This window comes from Cavia porcellus, unplaced genomic scaffold, assembly GCF_034190915.1.
Source record: "Cavia porcellus strain 051 isolate PalLab524CR breed Dunkin Hartley unplaced genomic scaffold, mCavPor4.1 scaffold_2, whole genome shotgun sequence".
In the NCBI taxonomy this organism is placed as follows: domain Eukaryota; kingdom Metazoa; phylum Chordata; class Mammalia; order Rodentia; family Caviidae; genus Cavia; species Cavia porcellus.
The window spans coordinates 58,613,073-58,638,550 of NW_026947485.1; the positions used below are offsets into that span (position 1 = coordinate 58,613,073).

The window sequence follows — 25,478 nt, forward strand, 5'->3', positions numbered from 1 at the left end:
AATCATTCAGAGAACCTGGCTGACAATAGCCCTGCAATACTTCAAACCCCCTTCCATTGCTCCCTGGATGAGGACATCTCAACCGTCTTGGGAAAAGGAAGAACACACAGGAGCAGGTCTTACGAACAATGCTTGCAAATGATGCTTCTTATTAGCTCTATTCACCTTCCTGAGAAAACTATCATGTGGCTTCATTTATTTTCAGGAGAGTCTGAAAAATATGGAAGGGCACATTGATTTTGAATCAACAGCTATCTCCCTCTGTCACAAGAGCATTTGTTCATCATAGTGAAAGGATGAAGTGATGTCAGGTCTCTGACAACACAAAACCTCAATGGCTAAAGTGCATACAAAGGACACAGAACTCAAATTTTCTAGAAGAGCAAATCTAAAGCAAATTGGAGCACAGTAATCTCCAGGAGTCAAGAATCGCTATAGCAGTGTATGAAACCTCAACACAAAAGATATTTTACAGATGTAGACTAATGAGAAATTGACGCAGCTGTACTAGCTTTTTTTGTGTGTCAGTTTCTTCTTTAAAAACCACACTAAGTCATGGAACATCAGTCATCATGCTGTAAAAATAGGAGCCACAAAACCAGAACCTGAGCTGGGGTATATTGCAGTGCACTAGGTTAAAAACACTTGACTGACATCTTTAGTGCCAACTGTCAGTAGAGGCATGACAAAATCAAGACACAGTCTGTGTCACAAGCTCTCTGGAGAATACAGAAGCAAATCAATTACAAGAGCAGTAACTGTACAACATGACCAACATCATGGAAGGAAACAGAGGTATGTAACGAGGTGCTGTGGGAGCCGCAGAGTGGACCCTCTGAGTCACTCTAGGGGCTTAAGATATATATGCTTCTTAGGAGAAGGGACACAAGATGAATTTTGAAGGCCAATGAAGCAGAAAAACAGGAGATGAGTGGGAACCACCTGTGAATGGGAAAGGGGATTCCAGGTAGGTCAGTTTTGCTGGAGATCAAAATGGCGGGGGAAGCAAAGATGAAAGAGAAGAGGCCCAGAGCAGACCAGGAAGACGGACCATCTGTTCAGACTGCAGTCTAGGTTTGTTGACCCTTTATTTTCTGGGGTACCCAATGTGTTTCATGTGCCCATCCTTTCAGATGCTCCTGAATACTGGGATCTGCACTCAGATCTCATGTGCAGCAAAGTGGTTCTATACGGAGAAAAGCCTAATCTTTTCCCTTATTTACTCCAAATAGAGCTACCATGGAGGGAAAAAAAAACTCTATTTCCCCAAACAGGACCGTGTTCTACAGATCAACTGTGAATTCAATGGATGACGTATGTGTGTGTACTATAATTACTTAGAGTGGCCAGCCATCGATAAGCACAGTAAAACCATACTGTCATAAAATGCAGGCAGTATTAGCTTGCACAGCCAAGAAACTCAAGCAAATTCTTCAGCCTTTCATATGGCACATAGATGTGATAAATGATCAAAAGAAAGACTAATAAAAACACAAGGAATAATGACAGATTTTTAAAACCTCAGTGGAGCTCAAGGAATACTAGTGGGTGAAATGATATCTTTGTAGGCTTTTCTGTCTGTTGAAATGTGTGCTTCTCAGATTAGTGAAAAATTGATAGAGCAGTGCCTTGGGCTCAGTCTTGTGACCAAGTTAATATTTCCACTAATGACCTGAAAGAGGAAGCGAAAACAGTCAGTTAAATTTTATGATGACAAAATTGTTTTCTTAAGTTAAAAACAGAAAACAGGAAAAAAAATTTACCAGCTGAGTAAACATTAACAATGTGGGGAGTATGATAGCCAACTAAATTAATCTGAAGTGTATCTGTTTACTATATTATAAATTATATGGCTGGGAATAATTTTAACTATTTATTTCAACTTGCCATCGACATGAAAGTAGAAGACCTTTGATCCTACATCACCAGATGTAATTGCATAGTGAGTAATAGTTTGTATTTTAAAGCAAGAAGCCAGAATAGTAAAACTTTTAAGGCATTAAAATATTTATGCAATCTTTTAGCAAAATGATGAGGAAAAGCAGCTGGGGAAGTAGCAACACCCCTCCTTGGAGAGATATACAGTTAGTCTCACTGACCAGAGTTGTGGTCCATTGAGAAGCTAAAGTGATTTGGTGACCTGGCCCTGGACTCTCACGTCCTGACCCCACCCCTGCCAGCTCACTAAGCTTGGGCAAGTGGCCTACTGATTCTGAAACCCAGTTTCCTTCCTTGTGAAATAGAAACAGTAACAAAATTATGCAGTAGGCGTGTTGTGAGAATGAAATGAGAGTATGTGCGTATGTGTGTAGCATCTAGTAGGCAAATGGTGGTGGCGGTGACGAGGGAGAGTGACAGAGTCTGGCAAAGACTGAACAGTAACTGAGCGAACAAAGCCTGCTGTGCACCTCGAAGAGCAGTGGCATGCAGTGGGAGAGCAGGGCCTGTAGGGGGATTTTTCTCACTGGCTGTAGTGCCCTCTCTTCCATATACCTGTTACTACAAGGTACATAGCTTTAGCCTTTAAAAAAAAAAAATGGAGTAACATAGCTTTCACCCTAAGGAAACTTACAGAGCAGAGGGAATAGCTGCACACCCAGAAGCAGGTCATACTTACCCTCCTTTTGGGTTATGAAAAGGGTAAAAGAGTAAAAAGGGTTAAAAGGCAAAGTGTATCAACTGCAGAGAGGAAAAAGCTGTTACCTGCTGAGGAACATGGTAGGAACAGGTTCTCAGGAAAGCAAGAGCAGAAACATCAACTCGGAGGGCAGACCTTTCCAGGCCAACAAGCTGTGTGACACGCGAGCAGATCTGGCCTGGTGGCAGGAGAGTGGCAGCTCAGTGGGCCTGGAGCAGATGCTGCCTGCAGAGGAAGGGGCCAGAGAGAGGCAGAGTCTGTGTGTGGACTTCGTATTTCATAGTAGACAAGACAACTTCCAACCTAACCTACTCATGGGTCATTTGGTTTTAACTAAACCAGTTTGTGTCTCAACTTTTCTCTATAAAGAGGAGAACTGCAGAAGGAAGCAAGTATAAAACAGAATAGTCCACACTGGTGTTTGAACTCATCGTCTCCATGTGGCTTTTGTTTGTGATCAGAACAAGAGCAGAGCAGGAAACTGAGTGATCCCTTTTCTCCTGAGTATCTGCAGATGACCCCCTGAATGAAAGCTGCATGACACTTTTCTGTAAATGCACTGAGAAGTGTCAGCGGCATGTGTACTGTGTCCTGAAGACACAGGCGGATACAGAGCCCTTGTCTTATATAAACAGTTTTCATGCATGTGGAGATGTTAACTGAAGGATTCAATTTAATCTCCTATAAATTCAGCAGAGATGTAGCTGGAAAACCTAACATTGTCACTATCCATTTATTATAGTGGAATTGTTAAAGTTCAAAGTGCATGCTTTGGAAGAAATGAAGTAAAATGATAACTACATCTTCTTTGTTTTTGACAATATACTGATTATTAGCCATCCCTGCCACAGCATTAAACATGCACACATTCTCCCCTCTTTTTCTTCTTTGTTTATAGAAGAAAACGGTGCCCTTCTGCCTCAAAGCTGCCTGCACCCCTACCTGCTTGAGTAAGGCTAAAAGTCTCGCTCTCCCTGTTGCCCAATCCGTATCTCATACACACCGCTCTGCTTCTGTGCCCTGACTTCATTTTCACTAACTGAGCTCCCCAAAATAGCTGCATTCTGTCCACTTCCCCGAATCTTTGGAGCGTACATTTCTCGGTGACCTTTTTCTAAAGCAGCAATGGTGAGTTTTCAGTGATACCAACAGCCCACTGCAACACACATGCCCTATGTTTGCCACCACTATTCTAAAATCTCTCTATATTCCAGTATCTTTCTCCTAGTATTTAGGCATAATTCTCTTAAGTTCAGTGTAAAATGCTGCTGCTAAGAGTTGGATGTACTTGTTCCTGTGCTACAGAATATGAGTTGTCTCATTCTTTTCTTGTCTTCTTAGAGATAAATCTCACACTGTAATGTGTGGGAGAGGCAACTTTATATACATGTTTGAGTAGTCAATTCTTATGGACTAGATATATTATAAAATCATAAACAGAGAAAGAATACCTAAATGAGTTTCCTACTGTATGGATACAAATTACAACTGTTTAAATGTCATATTCTTATTTTCAAAAAGAGTTTCTACACTCACTAATTGAGTAAGAGTCAGGACCATGTGCATTGGTCGATGAAATTACATCTTAATAGGAGCTGCAAATAGATGAGAAAAGTACATAGTTAAAGAGCTGCAAATAGATGAGAAAAGTACATAGTTAAAGAGAACTGGCTACAGTTCCTAGAATAAAACAAGCCTCTTCTACAGTCAGGGCCTTTGCATTTTCTGCCCTTTCTGCTTAGGGTCGTCCTCCCCTGCTCTCTCTGGTTTCCATCCTATTTCTCCAGGGTCTCTACTCCAATATGACCTCTCAGGAGGCCTTTCCACAGCTGTATCATATAAAACAGAACTCACTACCACCCCTCCCAAGCACTGCACTTCTTCATCATCTAACAACCTGCAAACTAATTTTAGTTGTTTGTTGTCCAGTTTCATCGACTAGAGTGTAATCATGAAAGCAGAGACTTTGTTTCATTCTCTACTTAACCTCAGGAGCTAGAGCTTTCTCCTTTCTTAGGAAGGACAAAGGGAAGAAGGGAATAAATAAATAAATTTAGCATTAGGAAGATTAATGCATAGAATAAGGTTTGTGAAGCATTCTAGTAACAACAAAACTTGGTAAGTATTAGTAGAACCTCGGAATGACAGCATTAAAACCAGATGGATTTAACATATTTCATGTTCCCTCTCTCTGTGTTAATCTGATGCATCAGTAATAATTCTCCCTCATCTATTAAGTCATCCTGAAGTGCACACAGTTTGATAGGAAGGACAGGAAAAACACTTCTTTTTGAAAATAATTGAATTGCTTCACTGGTATTCTATACGAATGCCCAGTGAATTTCTTGATTTTCTGTGTATCTGTTCATGTTCTTGTTTGTAAGTATCATTACAAATTGATAGACTTGAATATATTTGAAGGATTTTAATCACTGCCTGTATTAACTTTATTGATGTTCAAATTGTCTCATTGGCTATTGGGAGTCTTTTCCATTCATTCTTGAGCCCTTTTGACATACCCCTGCGGTAGCCTGTCTTCCTTTCTAATAAAAGATACTTCAGAATCATCTTATGTACTCACTGCCCGAGCTCTGGAATCAGCCATTTTGTCAAGCAATTCTGGGTACTTGAAGAGGGGTATATGGATAGAGACCATGGGTGCTAATTCATTCCTTCTGAGTTAGCCATGAGTCTTAGACCTTTATATTGTACAGAGCTAGGTAACAAACACATGTTTGCATGATTTGATATGAATGATGAAAATAAAGAATGCAGAATGATTAAATGTTTATTTTCCTTTAATCTCCATTAAGAAAGTGATATTTAAACTGTAAAGCATAGAAAGAACTCCTAAGGAGAAGCTCAATCAGTGAGAAGAGCTAATGTGCACTAATTGTATTTAAATACATTTTAGATTGAGAAGGATTATGTCTCATAAAAAATATGTTCTAGCACAGAAATGCCACTAGTGAGCTTTGAGAAATAAGAGATGCCAGAAATAGCATTAAAAGAAAATTTGCTTTTTATTTTCTTTAAAACGCAAAACTTGATTTAGCCAACTATGGTATGATTCCTAACCAACTCTAAAGTTGATTGCTGTATAGACCTGTAAGCAACATAGGGAAAAAAAAGTCTGATTACTCTGGTGCAAAAGGGTTTGCATTAAATCTAACACCAGATTAACCCTATTTCTTACACGTTTTATAGTACTGTCTATATGTAAAAATGGACAAAGTAAGTGAGAGATTAGATTTTTTTAAAAAGAAGGACACAGCTTTATATTTTCCCTAAGTACTTGCTTTAAATATAAAATCATCGGTAGGCGAAAGTAAAAAAAAAAAAAAAAAACGAGATTGATAGATATATCACCTGCAAAACTTAATTTTTGAAAGCTTGGAGTAGCCAAATTAATTTTAGGCAATCGAAATAAGAACTATTCCTAGAGCTGGGGGTGTAACTCAGTGAAAGAATATTTGTATAGCAAGCAGGAGCCTCTGAGTTCAATCTCAAGTACCAAAAAGAATCTAATGTATAAAAAGGTTATAACAAATAAACACTGGTAGGAAAAGTAAACAATTGTATAATACTACTGGTAACAACAGATTTCGGCATTTTTCCTTCAGTAATTGATAAAGGAACATTCAATAAGCATATAACTTGTCAGCTCCCTTGACCTAGTTGACATTTATAAAACCCTTCCTCCAACATTGAAGTACACATTTTTTTCAAGTTCACATAAACACTAAACTACATTCATCAGTTATATAAAATAGGTCTGAATGCTTTATTTTTCCTTTTCTCATGCTAGGGAGAAAGCTAGACGCCTCATATATGCTAAGCAGACTCTACTGAGCCACCTACCAGCCCCATTAAGAAATTCAACCCTTGAATTTTTCAATTAAATAGGTGAATTGTATGATATGTGAATTATATCTCAATAAAGTTGTTAAAATTTAATATTAAATAATAAATTCTTAAAAATAGAAACCATGCAAAGTTTTTTCTCTGACCAGAAACAAGCTATAAATCAACTACAAATATATTTCTGGAATATCTTCAATGTACTTGGAAATTAAGCAACATTCATCGAAAATAGCCATGGAGCTGGGCATGATAGCACAGTCCTATAATCCCAGTACTCGGGAGACTGAGGCAGGAGGATCATTGCAAGTTCAAGATCAGCCTGGGCTACAAAGTGAGCTCAAAGCCAGCCTGAAATGCATAGCAAGACTCTTGTCTCAAAAAGACAATAAATTTAATAAATAAATATAAAATAGCCATGAATCAAAAGAAGACAGTACAGGGAAAATGAGAAAAAAATTTGACATTAAATAAATGGGAACCACAACATATCAAAATGGGGAAGATGTAGCTATGACAATATTTAAAGGAAAGTGTATACCATTAAATATTAATATTAGAAAATCAGGATGTTCTTAGGTCAATAATCTATAATTTTACCTTTAAAAATTAGGAGAAGAATAAGCTAAACATAAACTGGCAGAAAGAAGGAAATAATTAAGACCAGAAACAAATGAAATTCTGAAAAGAAAAGCAATAAATTCAAAAGCTGGTCCTCTGGGAAAAAAATCAAAAAAATTTATAATCTCTGATCAGATTTATCAGAACAAAAGAGAAAACATAAATTATCAGTATCAAGATGAAAGAGGATATTATGAAAGAGTTGTAAAGGATACAGAGATGAACGACCTCAGGCTAAAAAATTTGATAATTCAGGTAAAATGGACAAACTTCTTCTTTCTTTTTTTTTTTTTTCAAACTTCTTGAAATATACAAGTTACCAAATATACAAGTTACAAGTTATTTGAATAATCAAATAGAAGCAAATAAAATGAAAGCTTTATATTTATTGATATATCATATTTGTAAATTAAAACCTTTCCACAAAATTCCAGTCCCATTTCGTGAAATGTACCAAACATTAATGGAAGGTGTGATATCACTTCTACACAAACTCTTCAGAAGAGGGAATAGGAATCTACATTTCTGCATTCATTTTGTGAGACCAGCATTATTCTGACAGTAAGTCTCAGAAAAGACATTTTAAGAAATCTATAGACTAATGTCCTTCATGAATGTACATAAGAAAAATTATTATTAAAAGTTAACAAAAGGAAATGAATATGGACTTTTTCTTTTACGGCTGGTGAAAATGTTTTCAGACTGACTTGATCATGCTTTTACAGGTCTGGGAATATAATGAAAATCATTAACTTTTTAAATTTAAATAGATGAATTGTATATTGGAATTATATCTCAATACAGCTGTTAAAATATTAAGTTAAACCAACGATATATAGTAAGGATGATATATCTTGACTAAGTGTGGTTCATCTAAGGAATAGAGGTCAATTTAAAATCAGTCAATGTAATCTGCTATATGAGTACACTAAATAACAAATTACATAATCATTACTACAGATCCAGAAAAAAATTTTTGATAAAATCTAACACCCGTTCCTGATAAGAATTCTGGATGAAGCTGGGTGTAGTAGTGGCACACGCCTGTAATTCTAACAGTCAGGGAGGGATCCAGAGAACATGGCGGACAGAGAGCAGCGGCTATGCAGGCTCTCTCCGAGACCCAGCTTAGAATCCAGGAATGGTGCGGAGGGAGGAATCCTAACCAAGAGGAGATATACCCTGCTGACCCAAGAACAAACTGGGCTGAGAGATACCAACTGGGAATGCAATCCTGGTGCTATAACAGGAACAGATAAAACCTGAGTGTGGAAGCTGGAGCCCGAGCCATTGAAAGCCGCGATTTGGGTTTCCTGCCACCGCCGCTGCATCTGAATCGGCTCAGCAGGGAGAGAGACACGCGAAAGCGCTGAGAACAGGAATCAGAGTTAAGAGCTGGGCGGGCGGGGAGCCATGCATCGACCTGTGGTGAGTGAGGGAAACTGGTACTCTCCCACGGTCTAGGAGGCACCAACAGAGGACATTCTGGGACCAGGCAGACTTGCTGGAACGGGGAGCTGTAGTGACTTCAGTCACATATCCCCCTCTCAAGCGGGATTGGTGAGCAGTGCCTAGCCTACGTGACACTGCTGGCTGAGACCCAGTAGGCTAGCACAACCCAGATCCCAGCACCTGAAGGTATACCCTAGCGGTGAGGCCTTTTGGTAGATTGACCTGGAGGGGCGGGCCCCACATAGACTGCCTGGTCCGTAACTCCCTGGTACACTGAGGTGGGCGGGAACACCTAGCCAGCTTAATTCAGTCAGACTGTGGCCAACAGGGAAGGAAGCTGGGCCTCCTATACACTTGCATATATAAGGAACAAAGAATATGGGAAGAGGGAGCAACAAAAAAGGCTCCTCGGCCCCCAATCCTGAGAAACAGGCAATAGCAGACACACCACCAATAGACATAAAAGGCTATCTCCAGAGCCTCATGGACAAGTTCAGGAATGAAGTTATTAATGACCTGAAGCAAGACTAAGCAGAATAGTCAGAGGAATGCTAAGCACCACCCAAGAAAAAGCAGATGGTGGAATGAAGAACAGAAAAAGAGGGGAGAATTATTTGATGGAGAAAATGGAGAACACGTAGAATACGTGAAGCAGGTTCAAATAGATTACCAGGAAACTAAAAACTCTTACCGAAAACTGGTATAACAGCTTAAAAGAAACTAAGGACAGATTATCTGAACTGGAGGGCAGATTTGTAATATGGGAGCATGAAACGAAAAACTTAAAAATAACAAAAACAAACAGCAACAATACAAAAACTAGAAGACAATAAGAGGATCTATAACTTAAGAATTAAGAACATAAGAGAAGAAGTGGGGACACAAACAAATGGACTACAAAAGCTATTCACAGAAATAATCCAAGAGAATTTCCCTAATTTAGCAAATGGTATAGATACTCAGATATATGAGGCATACAGGACTCCAGCTACCTACAACCCAAATAGAGCTACACCCAGGCATATAACAATCAAAATTCCAGAAATCCAATATAAGAACAGAATATTAAAAGCTGTCCAAGACAAGAAACAAATCACTTACAAGGGAACACCCATCAGAATTACAGCAGACTTCTCAGCACAAATCATCAAATCACGAAGGGGGGGGGGATAATTCAAGCTTTGAAAGATAATAACCTCCAGCCAAGATTGAGATATCTGGCACAACTATCCCTGGAAATTGATGGAAGAACAAGGTGCTTTCAGGATAAAGAGGAACTAGGGGAATATGCAACCACCAATTCAACTCTACAGAGAATACTGCAGGATATTCTAAAAAAGAAAAATACCAAGAATCCAGAAATAGTGGCAGAGAGGCCACAATGAATGGAGCAGAAAACAAAATGAAGAAGACAAGCTGACAACTAATGACAGAAAAAGAGCTCAAGAGAAATGAGGCAGAGAAGATTGGATGATAGGAACAGCTATCTTGGAGAAAACGATGTCATAATAGGTAGTGCTGATTTGGTATCATCTTATTTTGAAGTCCCATCAAGCTTTTGTTCTTCTGTCTCATAGGTCTTAACATGTTGTATCTTATTGGATTTTATTATATGTGATAGTATAAACAAAAACCTTTATAGACAAGGAGATTATACAGAAACCATAGTTCATTATCTGTTAGTTGATTCTAAATACCCTGTAATACTGTCATTCTCTTGAATGGTTATACATTGTGTTGATATATTTGATGCTACAGTATACGAAGTTATACTCAAAGATCTCAAGGAAAGAGACAATATGGTAACTACTTTTATGTTGGGATTATCTTGTGGTGAAACACTGATTTGCTTAAATAGTTATGTATTGATCTGCACTGTTTAATTGTTATACCCTCTTTTATCTCAATCTCCATTTTATTATTTACTTTTTTATTTTTATCCTTTTAATTAAAGGAAAAATAAATTTTAAAAAAAGCAGGATATATTAATAGTAACCCACTTTGATATTCTATTAACTTGATTTGAAGCCCTATATTGCTCTCACCATCTTGTTTTGACTGATGTTCCTCTATTCTGCTTTGCTTGATAGTACCAGGTTCGAAAGTTTAGGCAACAGCTGTGAAGATAGTGGGATTCATTTTGACGCCCATACTGGTTGACTATTATCTACTTTTGAAGACCTGTAATGTCTCCAATGTTTTGATCTTGTTGGTTTCGTTCTTTACTGTTTTGTTCAATTTTATTATAACTGATGATATAGGCAATTCTATCTGAGAGAGCGGGAGGCATTATGGTAACCATTGTTGATCATCTTGTATTATGTTTTTACATTATCCACCCTTTTGATTTAACCGACTCTGTTCTGTTAAGTCACATTTGGTTTTACTCTCTTCCAAAAAAAGCAATAAGAACTGTGGGAGCAATAAAACCCAAAATGTGTAATAGTCATTGTACAAAAGAGAGGAAAAGAAAGTGCTCTAAATGGTATAACTACATGTAAATTTAAGTGTATAAGATAGACAATGATATTACTGAGTTTTGTTGGATCATTGAATAGAACTGTTTGCAGTCTCACTGTTTGAATGTCCACTTTATATGCTTTAATCTTGTAACTTGACAAATATTTCTAAGATGACAATCTTAGAATCTTTCTAAGATAACTAGTGATTTCCTACTGTTTATTTTTTTCTGAAATTCTGTATAACTTGTACCCTTTTTTTTTTCCTTTTTCTCCTTAAATTGAAAAAAAATTCTGACAGGAGGCTGAAGTAGAACCAGCCACCTTGGGTTAGATAGTAAGTTTGAGGCAAGCTTGGACTACCCAGGAAAACCATGTATCAAAAGGAACAAAAATATTTTTTTCCTTAAAAAGTAGGAGTAGAAAAAACCATCCTCAATCTGGTAATGGCCCTTCAGCTAAAATCGTAATTACTATGAAAGACTGACTGATTTCTCTTCAAGATTAGAAACAAGCCAAGTATGTTTGCTCATATCAGCCAGTGTGATAAAGCGAGAAAAGCGATTTAAAAACATATAACTGAAAAGGAAGAAATAAAGTTTATTCTGACTTGATTTATATACACAGATCTGTCCATATAGATTTATAGACATATATAGAAAACTATGACATCTCAATTTTTAAAACAAATCGTTAAATTTGCCAGTGTCATGAGGTACAAGATTGTGTTACAAAATTCATTGTACACTATTCTAATTAATAATTAGCAAGTAAAATATTTAGAAATCATAATAGCATCAAAAATATAAAATAGTAACAAATTTAGCAAAATGTGTGCAAACCTATGTATTGAAATTTGAAAAATGCTAGAGAATTTCAAGACCCAATAAATAGATAAAAAACCATGCTTCTTGGTCAGAAAATATTACGAAAAGGTTAGCTTGTTAATAACTAAATTCATTGCAATTCTAACATTTCAACAACACTGTTATAAAAATTGACAAACTGAACCTAAGATATGTGTAGAAACTGAATACATGGAACAGATGAAAGAATCTAGGAAAAGAGCAAAGTTAGGGGTTGAAGTGTAGCTGAGGTATAGAGCATCTGCCTAGATGTATAAAGCTCTAGGTTCAGTGCCTAGTGTCTCCTGCTCTCCTCCAAAACACCAAAATTATAGGACTGACACTACTTGACTTTCTTCAAGACTTACTAAAAGTCATACTTGTTAAGATACCATGGTGCTACTATTAGGATAGAAATATAAATAAAATTAAAGGATAGGAAATCCAGAAGTGAATCCACATATACAATCCTGTAAGTGCCAAGGTAATATGTTGCATGATGAGATAATTTTTAAACAAATGGTGCTGTAAGTCTTGGATATGAAAGTAAACAAAATGAACCTGAACCTCAATTTCACGTCATATACAAAAATGAACATGAAATATTTATAGCTCTAAGCATTACCTAAAAAAAATTGAAAGGCACAGGGAAAAAATTTATTACTTTGGTATAGGGAAAGGTTTGTCAAAGCACGAAAACAGAGACCATAAATGAAAAAGTTCAATGAATTGGATTTCATCAAAATTAAAACCTTCTTCTTCCCAAAAGACACTATTAAGAATAAGCTTCCAAACTTATGTCTGATAATGATTCATATTCAATGCATAAAAATAAATGTTATAATGCAGTAGCAACACATAAGCCTAATTTTTAAAACTGGACAAAAGCTTTGAACAGCCACATTAATAAAGTTGTAAAAGGGAAATAATGCATTAAGAAAACTTGGGCATCCTAAGTCATTAGAAAAGTACAAATAAAACCACAATAACTGTAACTCCATATCCAGAGTGGTTGAAATTTTAAAAGACTGCAAACACCAAGTGTTAATAAGAACACAAAACAAATGGAATTTAATTCATTACTGGTAGCAATGAAAAGTGATATAGTTACTTACAGTCACTAGTGGTTTAAAAGTTCCTTATAAAGTTAAACATATACTTCATACATCCTGTTTACTCAAAAGAGATTTTAAAAAATGTCCCCATGGAGACTTGTACTCAAATATTTACAACAGTTTTATTCACAACAGCTAAAAATTAGAAAGAATCCAAAGAGATATATAAATTATACTATATCCATATAAGGATATATTCCTCAGGAATTTTAAAAGGACACATGACTGCCACATTAAATCAAAGGACTGTACTGAGTGAAATAACCTAGCTACAAATAAACTGGAGTACATTGTACCATTCCTTTTATGTGAAGCTCTAGAAAAGACAAATCTAATCTATAGTGACAGGAAACAGATTAGTAGTTGGCAGAAACTCAGGGACCTGGAAGGCTTTGACTGCTTGGGAAATTTTAGAGATGAAAGAAATGTTATGTGTCATGCCTGTGGGGTAGCAGCCCAAAGCTCAGAGAATTCTACACCTACGATTAAATTGTACCTCAGTGCAGCTGATTAGCAGTAATGACAGTGACAGTGAGGATGACGACTGACGTGAGGGTATCGTCTCCCAGGACCTGGGTATACAGATGCCCTCTCTGCATAATTTGCCTCCAGAAAACAGGATCCGCTGACTGCAGTGGGCCTGAGGAAACTGGATGGACTGACTTCTTTCCACTGTGAGAGACCCTTAGCAAGGTGTCTGATAATGGAGGTTCTGTTCAGGTTATGTGACTTGAATCTCCCTCTGCCTACATCTAAACTGCTCGGGGCAACACTGTTGACCAGGAGATTCTGAGATGGGATGTGTCCATTTTGCGCAGGTCTCAGCCCCTGGACATTGTGAGTCTCGTGGTCAGTTGTAGATCAGTGATTCTCTGTCCCCAGGACTAGTGGAAAGAACATAATATAGAACCAAATTCCACCTGAGTGAGCCTCAATCTCATGTATATATGTTTAATACATGCAAAGTGTGATGAAAGAATATGGTGAATTTTTAAATTTAAAAATTTATTAAAGGACACATCACCATGAACCCCCCTCAAAATACTCCTCCTCACTTACACATTTATCTCATCTCTCTTGCCACTTTCTGAAGAAGCTCTGGAGACCTGTTTTCTGAGTGTCATTAGTTATACTATTACAGTTGCCTCAAGTCCTGAGTAGATTCAAAGCATTTACCGTTTATGGATTTTTTTTTTTTTTAACTTTGGGGAAGAGCCAAAAGTTGCAAAATGCATGATCTGGTGAAGAAGATGGATGAAGATGCACCATTTTTATTTGACAAACATTGCCATAAACTATTCATCAAGTAGGAGGGATCAAAAAATTGTAAATATTTAAATTTATTACATAGACACATTGCCATTAGTTCTTCTCAAAACGCTTTCATTTCAATACATTTAACAAATTGTTCTTGCCAAAATGTCTTTTACTTTAATAATTTTAAAAATGCAAATATTTACCATATCTTTCTGTTACCCCTGGGATAGGTCTTAATGGCATCTTTTCTAAAACAGGAATTTTGCTGATAAATATACAGCACTTAATAAAGGCATATGATTTATACAATGAAGTCTCTATTTAAACAATTTTAGAAATACTGCACTAGTCAAAGTTAAAAAGGAATCTTTATCATGAACTTCTTGGAGCCTTTCATATGAATTTCCAGAAAGGGAGAAGATTGAACTAGTACTATGTAGGTTCCATGAAACAGCTTTCTTGAATTCACTGAGACACAGTGATGAGACAAGATATTTATTAGAAATATCTTGAAATTGCAGCAAGGGCAACTAGGTCCAAGAACTTGAATTAATCTCAATCTCTCTCTCTCTCTCTCTCTCTCTCCTCTCTCTCATGCAGACTATTTTTCTTCTTATCACAAGAAACTCAAATATCAGGAAAAAAATACTATGAAAAAGCATCCTAGCCTCCATTTGAACCACATCATTAGGGTAACAAGAAAGAACAAAATAGGGTGTAAGGTAAGGGTGCTCAGGGGAGGCCAAAAGATGGCTGCTAAAATCTGTACTTGGCTGAGTTCACTTGGTGTCTTAGTTACTTTTTACTCGTCGCTGAGACAAAATACCTGAAGCCCAAAGTTGGGAAAGGAAAGGTTTATTTCTTACAGTTTTTGGAGGTTTCAGTCCACACTCAGTTGGCTCCAAGACAGGCAGGCATGGCTGGGCTGCAGTTCATGGCGGCCGCCAGCAGCAAACTCGAACCAGCAAAGAGAAAAACACACCTTCTTCCTGCCATTACATTACATTACATCCTGGCTCCACCCCTATGTGGGTGAAGCACTGACATCATCAATCCAAGCACTATACAATGAACCAATCACAAATGCACAATGCAAACTCATGAGTCCTGGGGGACACAAACACAAACCATGACACTTGGCCTGGTGCACATGGTTGCACGTCTTTGCATTAAACATTATCAGAATTGCTTCTGCTGCTGGTGAGTAAATACATGATAAATCAAAGCAGTGAAGAGGAGGTTCAGCATGTACTTTGTTATCTGATCTTGGAGACCCCTTGGTTCATTGGCTTAAAAAAAAAAAAAAAGATCCTCCTTCAATGAGGTCAGATATTTGACCTCCTCTTTTCCAAGTAACTTAAAATCAGCTTGCCTACAACACTTTCTCCTATGGCCAAAAGTCATGGTTGATACATCCTGTGTTCTGAATATGTTTTAATGAATGAGAATGCAACTTTGGAGGGAAATTAGAATGAACAAATCAAGTTAGAATGGATAGGGATATTGAAAGAGATCTGACAGAGAAATCTCAGAATTCTGCCGTTGTATGTGGAGTCTGCAAGATAGTATTAGTAGAAATTCTCTTAGGTTTGTGCTAATGTGTTTGGACAATTAAATTCCTATATCTTGTATATTAGCTAGTTTAAAGATAACAAGACATAATGTATTAATCATTGTTACTCTCCTATATCCTGTTTTGAAATTTTGTTTGATTTTTTTCTCTTTAAAATTTAAAGAAAAAATGTTATTAGTAGAATCAGTTTGTGGTAAAGCAAGTCAGACAATAGTAGTTTTGGATGACCAGAAACATTGGAATTGTCCATCTCTAAACATTAAGTCCCTCAACAACTCATATTTTATCTGCTAATTATCTTTCAGGTCAGAGCATTATATTCAACATCCAGCATCATTACTGAAGCCCAAAACTACTTTCTCCCTGCCTTTGCACACATTCACATCTACAGTTATCTGTGTCCTCCAACCTCTCTCCATCCTGTAATGAATAGTCTTTCACACTGAACATCAGGTCCCATCTCTTCTTTTCTTGAAAGCCTCTAGAATTTTTCCATTACTTCTAGAAAAATGACTAAAAACCCCAAGCCAACTAAGGCCCTGCTCCAAGGTAGGACCCAACCCACCTCTCCTGCTTCCATTTGGAAGCTTCTTGTTCTCAGCAACTCAGTTGCACTGTTGGTTTCAGGACCTGCCCTGTGGTCTTCCATCCCAGGTGTTTGCACAAAGTTCTGTCACTGCTGGATTACTCTGTCTCCTTGCACAGTTAATTGTGCTCAGTCATTCAGAGCAAAATTGGGCACTGTGTCCTTGAAGGACGTCCTCTGGGTCAGTCATTCTCATGAAATGATACGGTTTCCCTCTAAATACCTCATTAAGTCTGTAGCTACACCTTGACTAATATGAAAATCACCATGAGCCAGTCACCTCCACAATAGCAGAAGGCACATCCATTCATGCTATGCTATCAGCAGAAACAAGATGCTTGGTAAATATTTGCCTAATGATGATTGGAGAGACCAGAATTACCTCTCAGAAGATTTGAATATTAGTGCAATTATTGTTTTATTCTTAAAATAGTAAGAAAAAATATAAATGTACTCTCAGATTATTTGATTATATAGTAAAATAAAGCCCTTTCTTACTGGATATGAGGCCAGATTAAAGTAATGAATAGCTTTGGTTTTGGGCCAAGGATAAGGGGTAAGAGGTGGAATTATGGGTTAGGACGAATAAGTAGAGAAGCACCCTAAGGTTTAGCAGACAAGACATTACTGCTTTTGGGGGGTAAGTTAAGTTACTGTGGCCTGGAGAGGCCAAGTCTCAGACAAAGGAAGGTCTCAAATGCATGGTCATTCCCTAGATACTGGAGGATAAACAGAAAAAGGTGAGGTAACAGAAATAAAGAAATAAACAAAGGATACATTTATTTTAGTGAAAAATGTTAAAGAACTTTGAAAACCATAGGAGCTCCTTAAAGTGTTTATGTAATTGAATATAATTCATCTGGGATTGAGAAGAATAATAAAACATTTTTCATTGAAGTGCAATCTGAAAGCATATGTATTTAAACCCTTGTTGTGCTTGGTTGTATCCTGAGCATTTATTCTCAGGCTGCAGGCTGGAAAAATGTGTTTTACAGAGCAGACGTGGAGCACAAAATGTTAAATAAATTTTACTGTACTCAGAATGCCCAACTGTGTAACATCCTCCTTGTTTGGCAGGGAAAGAGCTCAGCATTTGGGAACTCAGCAGTGCATTAAATATTTTAATAATCATTGTTGACACACAAAACATATGGCCTTGCAGAACTCAGTGGGTCAACTGCTGAAATTGTCTTCTATTTTTCAAAAAGTTACCTTTCAAATTTCAAACAAAATTTAGGACACATTTCAAACTATAATAATTCATGAATTTTATAATTTAAGCAAGTGGTTTTCCTACGATACAAGATTTTCTATGAGTAACTGATTACTGTATGTGAAGGAAAAAGTGAAATTCATATCCTTGCCAAAAAAATGCATTTGCAATTAGGTAGAACCTCTCTGTAAGTAACCCAGTCTTACAGCATATTTATATTTGGTTTGTATCTCCTAGTCAAACCCACCTCAATTTCCTCACCTTGAAGAAGACTTCCTTGCCTAATTCCTTACTGTTTATTTTACTTATCTATGGCCACAATAACGCTGTGAAATCAACAACTTTAACACGCAAAGATTTAAGACAACAAGGATCTTTTCTGCTCACAAGTCTGTCACTCAGCTCTTCTGGTCTCGTGGGTAGTCAGGTATGGAGCAGTCTCCTGTTCCTCTCTGTTCACAATGGCTGTCTGAGCTCCTCACTTCCTCATGCCTGTCTCATGCATCTCTCATACCTCTCAGCTAGCCAGCTTGAGCATATTGTCATTGTCAGCGAACTGAAAGAAAAAAACAGAATCATGCTAACTATCTTTTTTCCAAGCTTCCAGTTTCATCACAGTTATTGGCCTCCTGTTGGCCAAAGCAAGCCATGTAGCCACGCTCAGAGTCAGTGAGAGGAGCCTGAAGTTACAGGGCAAAGTGCAGAGAAACAGGAAGATTACTACCGTCAGTTAAATGCCATCATCCTCTAGTGCCTCCTCCCATCCACAACAACCCTCATTTCCTTCTGTGGACCACCTCTGTGCCTTACTCTTAGCTGTGTTATTGTACCTTGCCCATTATGTTAGAATACCGTTGCTAATTTGTCTGTTTTCCTTAAAGTTTATGGCGGCCTTATGACAGTGAACTCTCATTCATAAATATTTACTACCTGTTATATTTCTTACTCCTTCACAGACACTCCAGTGCCTAGCACTGCTCTGGACACAGAATAGGCACTCAGTAAACATGTGCTGAATGAACGCACTTGTGAAATCTTGCTCACCTTGTGCACTTCCCTCTCAGGGGAAAAAGCTGAGGACAGAGGATCTCAGATGAGGCAGTGTTGTAGTAAGGGTTTTTAAGGGAAAGGATGTAATACAGGACACATAATTTATAGGGTTATTTTATAACATTCACCCAGAGAATCAAGTGCAAAGGAGTGCAGGAAATTTATCCATATACTAGGCACCCAAAGAGTCCAGCTGAGGGCTAGATCCCACAGAAATGTCCTGCATGAGTCCAGCTGGATGCCTAGAACACATGACAAGTCTTCCATGAGTCTAGCTTGAGGCCTAGAGTCCATGCCAGTGTCTCTTGCAAATATGTATCAAGAATCTGCACTGGAAAGGTTCAAGGGTCAGTGATGGAAGCTAGAATGTCTGCTCCAGCAGGATGAAGGATCTGTGCCAGCAGGCTGAGGAAGTTGTACTGGAGTCAGGAAGTGATGCTCAATGTAAGGATCAGTCAGAGCTCCCCTGAAAAGAACCATAGCCATCATCAGCAACAGCAAGGACCTGAACTCCTCTGACAGTGAGAACAGCTGTGTTCACATCAGAAAAACCAGCACAACAAGCTTCTCCGAGGGAATCAACAGCAAACCATCTTCCCCTCCAGTTCTCCTTTTAAGCTGTTGACAGCAATCCTCAGGTGGGCCTTCCACACCCAGCACCACACTGACTCAGTTCAGCTTGGTGTTACAAGCTGACCATTAGTTAATCCACCATAGGTGCTCTCCCTGGCCCTAGCTACTAACTGGTGTCCAACAGGGGACTTACAGTGACCATGCCAGCTGCTGAATAGCTTCCCTTCTAGACTTTCAATTCTCTCCTATGAAACTCAGGTTTTCTCTTCTGTCTCCATATTCCTCTCTAAGGAAGGTAGAAAATCACTGATACCTACCTCATTTTAAACTCCTTTTATAGCCAGAGCTCCTAAGTAGCTTAAACTGCAGCCCTCTGTTCTACTCTGCATGGAGAATGATTGAACTCTAGGATTAGGTCAGCACGTGGATGGTCAGCTTGAGTGAGAGGCACTTGTGGTTACTGTCCCCTAATATTCCCAGCTCTATTGACCAAAAAAGCAGAGGAGTTCTTAGGAAAAATTCATGTAGCTCTACATTCTGTTTATATAGGTCCTAATTCTGTCAGTGTGGCGTTAAGTATATGGCATCATTATTTTCCAGTTCCATGGAACCCTGCAGGGAAAACTGTTTCTGAGTAGAATCATAATTTTGAGTTTCGTGGTTTTGCAAGAAGTAGCATCAGTTGCTTGGGAGGCTGTGTAGCGTGGCTTTGGAGCCAGACAGGCAGATTTAGAGGGCTGTTTCTACCCAAAGTTAGGATAGTAAGACTTGCCCTGATGAAACGTCATATTCCTCATCAGTAAGAGAAAGTAACCACAGCAACCAAAATGAAATATTAGCCAGGTGGTAAGTAGATTGCATCAATTGTTAAATTTACTATTAGCATTATTACTATTATTACATAATGCCTTATAATGTTATCAACTGTGAATGCTAGTATTACTAGTAAAATTAATACATTTCATATTAAATAATCTACCCATTTATTTTTATTTAAAAATTCCTTCTGAAAAAAACTTTAAAGATTATGCTTTACTATACATCTTTTGAAATGGCCTGGGAAAATTCCTCGTTCAGCTGCAAGCATGTTTTTAGGACCTCATGTACTAGGTGGCCAGGTGATGAAATGGTGAACAAGGATGACATTGTCCATGCCAGTGGCACCTTATGATGAAAGCACTATGTCATTAAGTCACTGTTGCTTCAGCTCCCAGTAACCCACACAGTACCTACCACTTCATGGATTATCTGAAACGAGTCAACATTGGAACTCATCAGGTTGAATGTTGTAAATATCCACCACTATTTCTGTGCCAATCACACCTCAGTAAAGTGGTCTTGAAAAAAATTGACACATGGTCACTGATAAAAATGTGGTGTGATGGACTCTTTGTATTATTTAACTTCCCTGATTTTTAAAGCAGTTGTATGAAATTTTAAAATTGCTGAGGTACAATGCATAGAATTGACATTTATAACTTTTTTCCTGGCCTTCACTCTTTTCCTGAATTATGATATCATTCAAGGATGGTTGGAGGTTTGGTAGTATATATTATTCAACAATAAAAGTTGAAAGATTAACAGTGGGCACAACTTTTAGACTGTGGCAAAAATTCCTTGATCTAGTATGTAGGATTAGCTCTCAGAACAGAAAAAGGACATGAGTAGAAATGCAGATGAAATCCAAATAAATCTACAGATTAATAAAGAGAATTGTATCAATAATAATTTCCACATTTTAACAAATGCGACTTCAGACATTAACACTGAGAAAAACTAAGTGAGAAATTGGACTGCAGCTTTTATTATAAGAAAGTCATTGTGCAAACATTATTACATCACATGCTTTGTGGCTCCAGACTTTTCTTCACTGTGGGTAGTTTGTAAATGCCTTGAAAAGATGGGAATTTTAACATTAATCTAAGAGAAATATAATTAGCATAGTAAGACTGTTATAAAATCATAATGTTTAGCATTCTCATCTAGATCCTTTGGAGGTAAAGAATGGATACAGTGAGATCAAGAAAAGATGGCAGATAGATAACAGCAGCTACAGAGGCTCTCTGAGATAGCCAGCTTAGATTTCAGGAATGGTGCGGTATGAGGAGTCCTAAGCAGAGGGAGATATACCCTGCCGACCTAGGAACAAACTAAGCTGAGAGAAACCAATTGGAAGTGCACTTCAGGTGCTTTGATTAGAACAGCTAAAGTCTTGGTGCCACTGCCAGAACTCGTGGATTAAACTCAATGCTGCTGCTGTGCCTGAATTGGTTTCAACTCACTGCAGACCTGAACGCTCTGAGAGAAAGAATCAGTGAACCAAATTGAGAGCAGAGCTGGTGGGGAATCCTGCATCAGCCTACAGTGAGTGAGAGGAATAGGGACTTTTCCATAGACAAAGAGGCTCCAACAGAGGATATTCTGGGACCGGGCAGACTGGCCAGAACAGGGCACTGCAATGACGTCAGTCACATATTCCCTTCTCAAGCGGGATTGGTGGGGAGTGCTTGACCTGGGTGACGCGATGGACTAAGGCCCAATAGGCTAGCCCAAACCAGGTCCCTGAGCCTGGCAGTGCACCCTAAGGCAGTGAAGACTTCAGTAGGCTGACCTGGAGGGGCAGGCCCATCATAGGCTGCCCAGGTCTGTACCTCCTAGTACACTGCAGTGGGCTGGACCACCCACTCAGCAGGCTTCAGACAAACTGAAACTGACAAAGAAACTGGGCCTCCTATATATGCCTGTATGGAAGGAACAAAAAATATGAGAAGAGGAGGCAACAAGAAAGGGTCCTCAGTCCCCAATCCTGAGAACACTGATCCAGGAAAGGTAAATGCAAAGGAGAATGAGGACAGAAAACATGCAGTATCAGGCATGGCACCAATAGACATAAAGCAATATCTTCAGGACTTCATGGGCAAGTTCAAAAGTGAAGTATTTAACCAAGTAAAGCAAGATATAAGTAAAATAGTTAAAGAAATGCTAAGCACCTCCCAAGAAAAAACATGGTAGAGTGGAAGAACAAAAAGAAGGGGAGAATTGTTTGATGGAGAAAATAGAGAAAACATAGAATACATAAAGCAGGTTCAAAGAGATGACCAGGAAATTAAAAACTCTATTGAAAGCTGGCATGACAGCTTGAAAGAAACTAAGGATAGGGGCTGGGGATTTAGCTCAGTGGCATAAGCGCCTGCTTTGCAAGCAGACAGTCGTGAGTTTGATCCCTGGTACCGATAAAGATGAAAAAAGACACACAAAAAACTTTAAGGATAGATTATCAGAACTGGAGGACAGATTTGTAATGTGGGAACATGAGAGGAAAACTTCTTAAAAATAACAAGGAAACAAGCAGTAACAATGCAGAGGCTAGAAGATAACAAGAGAATCTATAACTTAAGAATAAAGAATGTAAATGAAGAAGCAGAGATACAAAGGAACTGCAAAGACTATTCACAGAAATAATCAAGGAAAACTTACCAAACATAGGAAAAAGTAAGGATGCTCAGATGTATAAGGCATACAGAACTCCAGCCACCTACAATCAAAATAGAACTACACCCAGGCATGTAATAAGATTCCAGAAATCCAGTATAAGAACAGGATATTAAAAGCTGTCAGAGACAAGAAACAGATCACTTACAAAGGAACACCCATCAGAATTACAGGAGCCTTCTCAGCACAAACCATCAAATTTTGAAGAGTGTGGGGTGAAATAATCCAAGCTTTAAAAGACAATAACCTCCAACCAGGATTGATATATCCTGCACAACTGTCCCTAGAAATTAATGGAGAAACAAGGTGCTTCCAAGATAAAGAGGAACTGGGGAAATTTGCAACCACCAATCCAACTCTACAGAGAATACTGCAGGACATTCTAAAGAGAGAGATTACAGAAAAATAAAGAAGATAAACAGACAACAAATGACAGAAAAAGAGCTCAACAGAAATGAGGCAAAGAAGGTTGGATATAATTTCTAATATAGATGGCCTAGATACACTAACTTAAGGGAAAAAAGAGAGAATCGCAGGCAGAGTGGATCAAGAGGTAGGGTCCTCCGAGAAGCTCTTCTTATAGGAAATATAATTAGCCTGAAGAAAGTTTTATGGACCAAAATCAAACATGAGAAAATGGAACTTGATGTGATAGGGAACCAGAGAGTAATAGGGGTAACTAGACCAGTATTTATGGATAGGTTGAACAGACAAGCTTTAATAAATGAAGAAATATAAATAGAAATCCAGTCCTGGAGTGAGAAAGTTTGGAAACACTTAGGTAAATAGCAGGTTGCGCCCCCAATACAAAACCATGAGTGTTGGGGAGACCCAAAAATACACAGTTCATTCTGAGGGAGAGGAATAGTTTTCAAAAAAAAAAAACACCAGCAGAAGATATAGCCAATGTATCAGGAATTAAAACCCCTATTACTCACACCATTCTGCTTGGTTGGAACTTGTTCCGTCCTAGTTTGTATACAAGCACTGGATCTGAGGGCACAGACATAGCACAGTGGTCATCTTTAATTTCCTATTAGCTCAATCAAGATCCCTGTATGACATATATTGTTGTATCATGACTGATCTTAGTTAAATCTGACTTGTTTGATTGCTGCCTATTATTGATTTTATTCAAAACTGTTAAGTTGCTGGTATCAAGTTAAGGAGTATAGACAACTATACTGAAAACGACAATGATTTACCACGATATCCATTCTGATTTGATTACTACCTTTTTTTTGTAGCTCTACACTATCTACAAAGTTGTATTTCTGTTAATCTTGTTATGTACTAATGTGTTCAATTACACTTTATCTGATGATATAGCCAATTCTGTTGATGATAACAAGAAACAGCACAGTGACCATGGTAGAACTCCTTATACAGCAGATTTATATGTCTTTTTAGTTTTATGTGTCTATAGGAAAAAGTTTTGTTCTGTCCTGCTTTGTTCTGTTACTTCCTCTAATATAGAAAGGATAGAAATACATGTTAAGACTCATGCTTGCATAAAACCTATAAACAGTTTATGAGAACTGATCTTACGACACATGATGAAATGAACAAATACTTTGAAGGAAAGAAAGGGCCTTGCAGTACCCAGTGCTGATTGTGGAGTGTTATGATGTGAAATCCAGCAATATTATTAATCTTTGTTCAGAAGGATTTTAATCTAATAAATTTTGTTAGGTCTCAACATCAATGAAGATATGGATAAATGCATACATGTCTTAAGTGTATAGGAATGACAGCCATAGTACTTAGTTTTTGTTGGATAGTTAAACAGAACTGTTTGCAGTCTCCCTGGTTGAATTCCCATTTATATGTTACACTTGTGTATCTTGAACAACTATTTGTGGGGGGACAATATGTATACATCAACTAGTGATTTATTACTGTTTATTTCTTTTCTTTGAAAGTATGTACTATTTCTGCCCATTTTCTATTTTGTTTTATCTTTCTTTAAATAAAAGAATGGATACAGTGAGATCTTCTCATTTGCCTAGAATTTTCAAAGGTTTTTTTTTTAAATATAAAACAGAGAAGCCTTGCTATTAGTCTTTCTTCACCTGAAAATTTTAATTATTGGTTTGAGTTCAGAAATTCCTTTTTTTTTTTTTTTTTTTTTTTTTGTACCAAGGATCAAACTCATGACCTCAGGCTTGCCAGGTAGGCTCTTATGGCACTGAGCTAAATCCCCTCCCTTTCTTTCTCTTTCATAGGTACAGACACAAGTACGCCTTGCAAAAAAAAATTTTGACAAATTGAAGATGGATGTGTGTCAAAAAGTAGATCTTCTTGGAGCAAGCAGATGCAACCTGTTGTCTCACATGCTAGCCACATACCAGGTAACAGTGGTGATTGTCACTAGGAACAAGAAATGGTTATATAGGCTTAGCTGTCCTAGTGTATGACTCAAAGTATACTCAGGCATTGCAAAGCTCTAAAGACCTTTCTCATAATTTACTCCCCACATCTCCACCATCAAGTCCTACAGTTTAGTCAGACTGAGTTTAGTAGCCACCATCCCCTTACACACACATTTGGATTTTTCATTTTTCTGGTCCTTTCTTAGTGGAAAGCCTCCCCTCCAAAAATAACTATGCTTTCCCAAATTCCACTCTCTTTGATACACCAAATGAAAAGTCCCACTCTCCAGTAAGCCTAGTCTGAGCTCATTTAGTGTTATACTTGTTTCATATTATACTTTGTTTCTCAGGCTGTCATTATTCAGTGCTTG

The 25,478-nt window shown here is 37.8% G+C and overlaps 1 protein-coding gene across 10 annotated transcripts in view; it reads left to right on the plus strand.

Moving 5' to 3' along the window:
• Positions 1–25,478, plus strand: part of Ica1 (islet cell autoantigen 1) — a 170,127-nt gene that overhangs the window by 100,878 nt on the left and 43,771 nt on the right. For all 10 annotated transcript variants that reach the window (XM_013158304.2, XM_013158303.3, XM_005006045.4 and 7 more), the window contains exon 7: positions 24,961–25,086. In XM_013158304.2, coding sequence (XP_013013758.1) covers positions 24,961–25,086 — 126 coding nt within the window. The remainder of the gene's footprint in view (positions 1–24,960; positions 25,087–25,478) is intronic.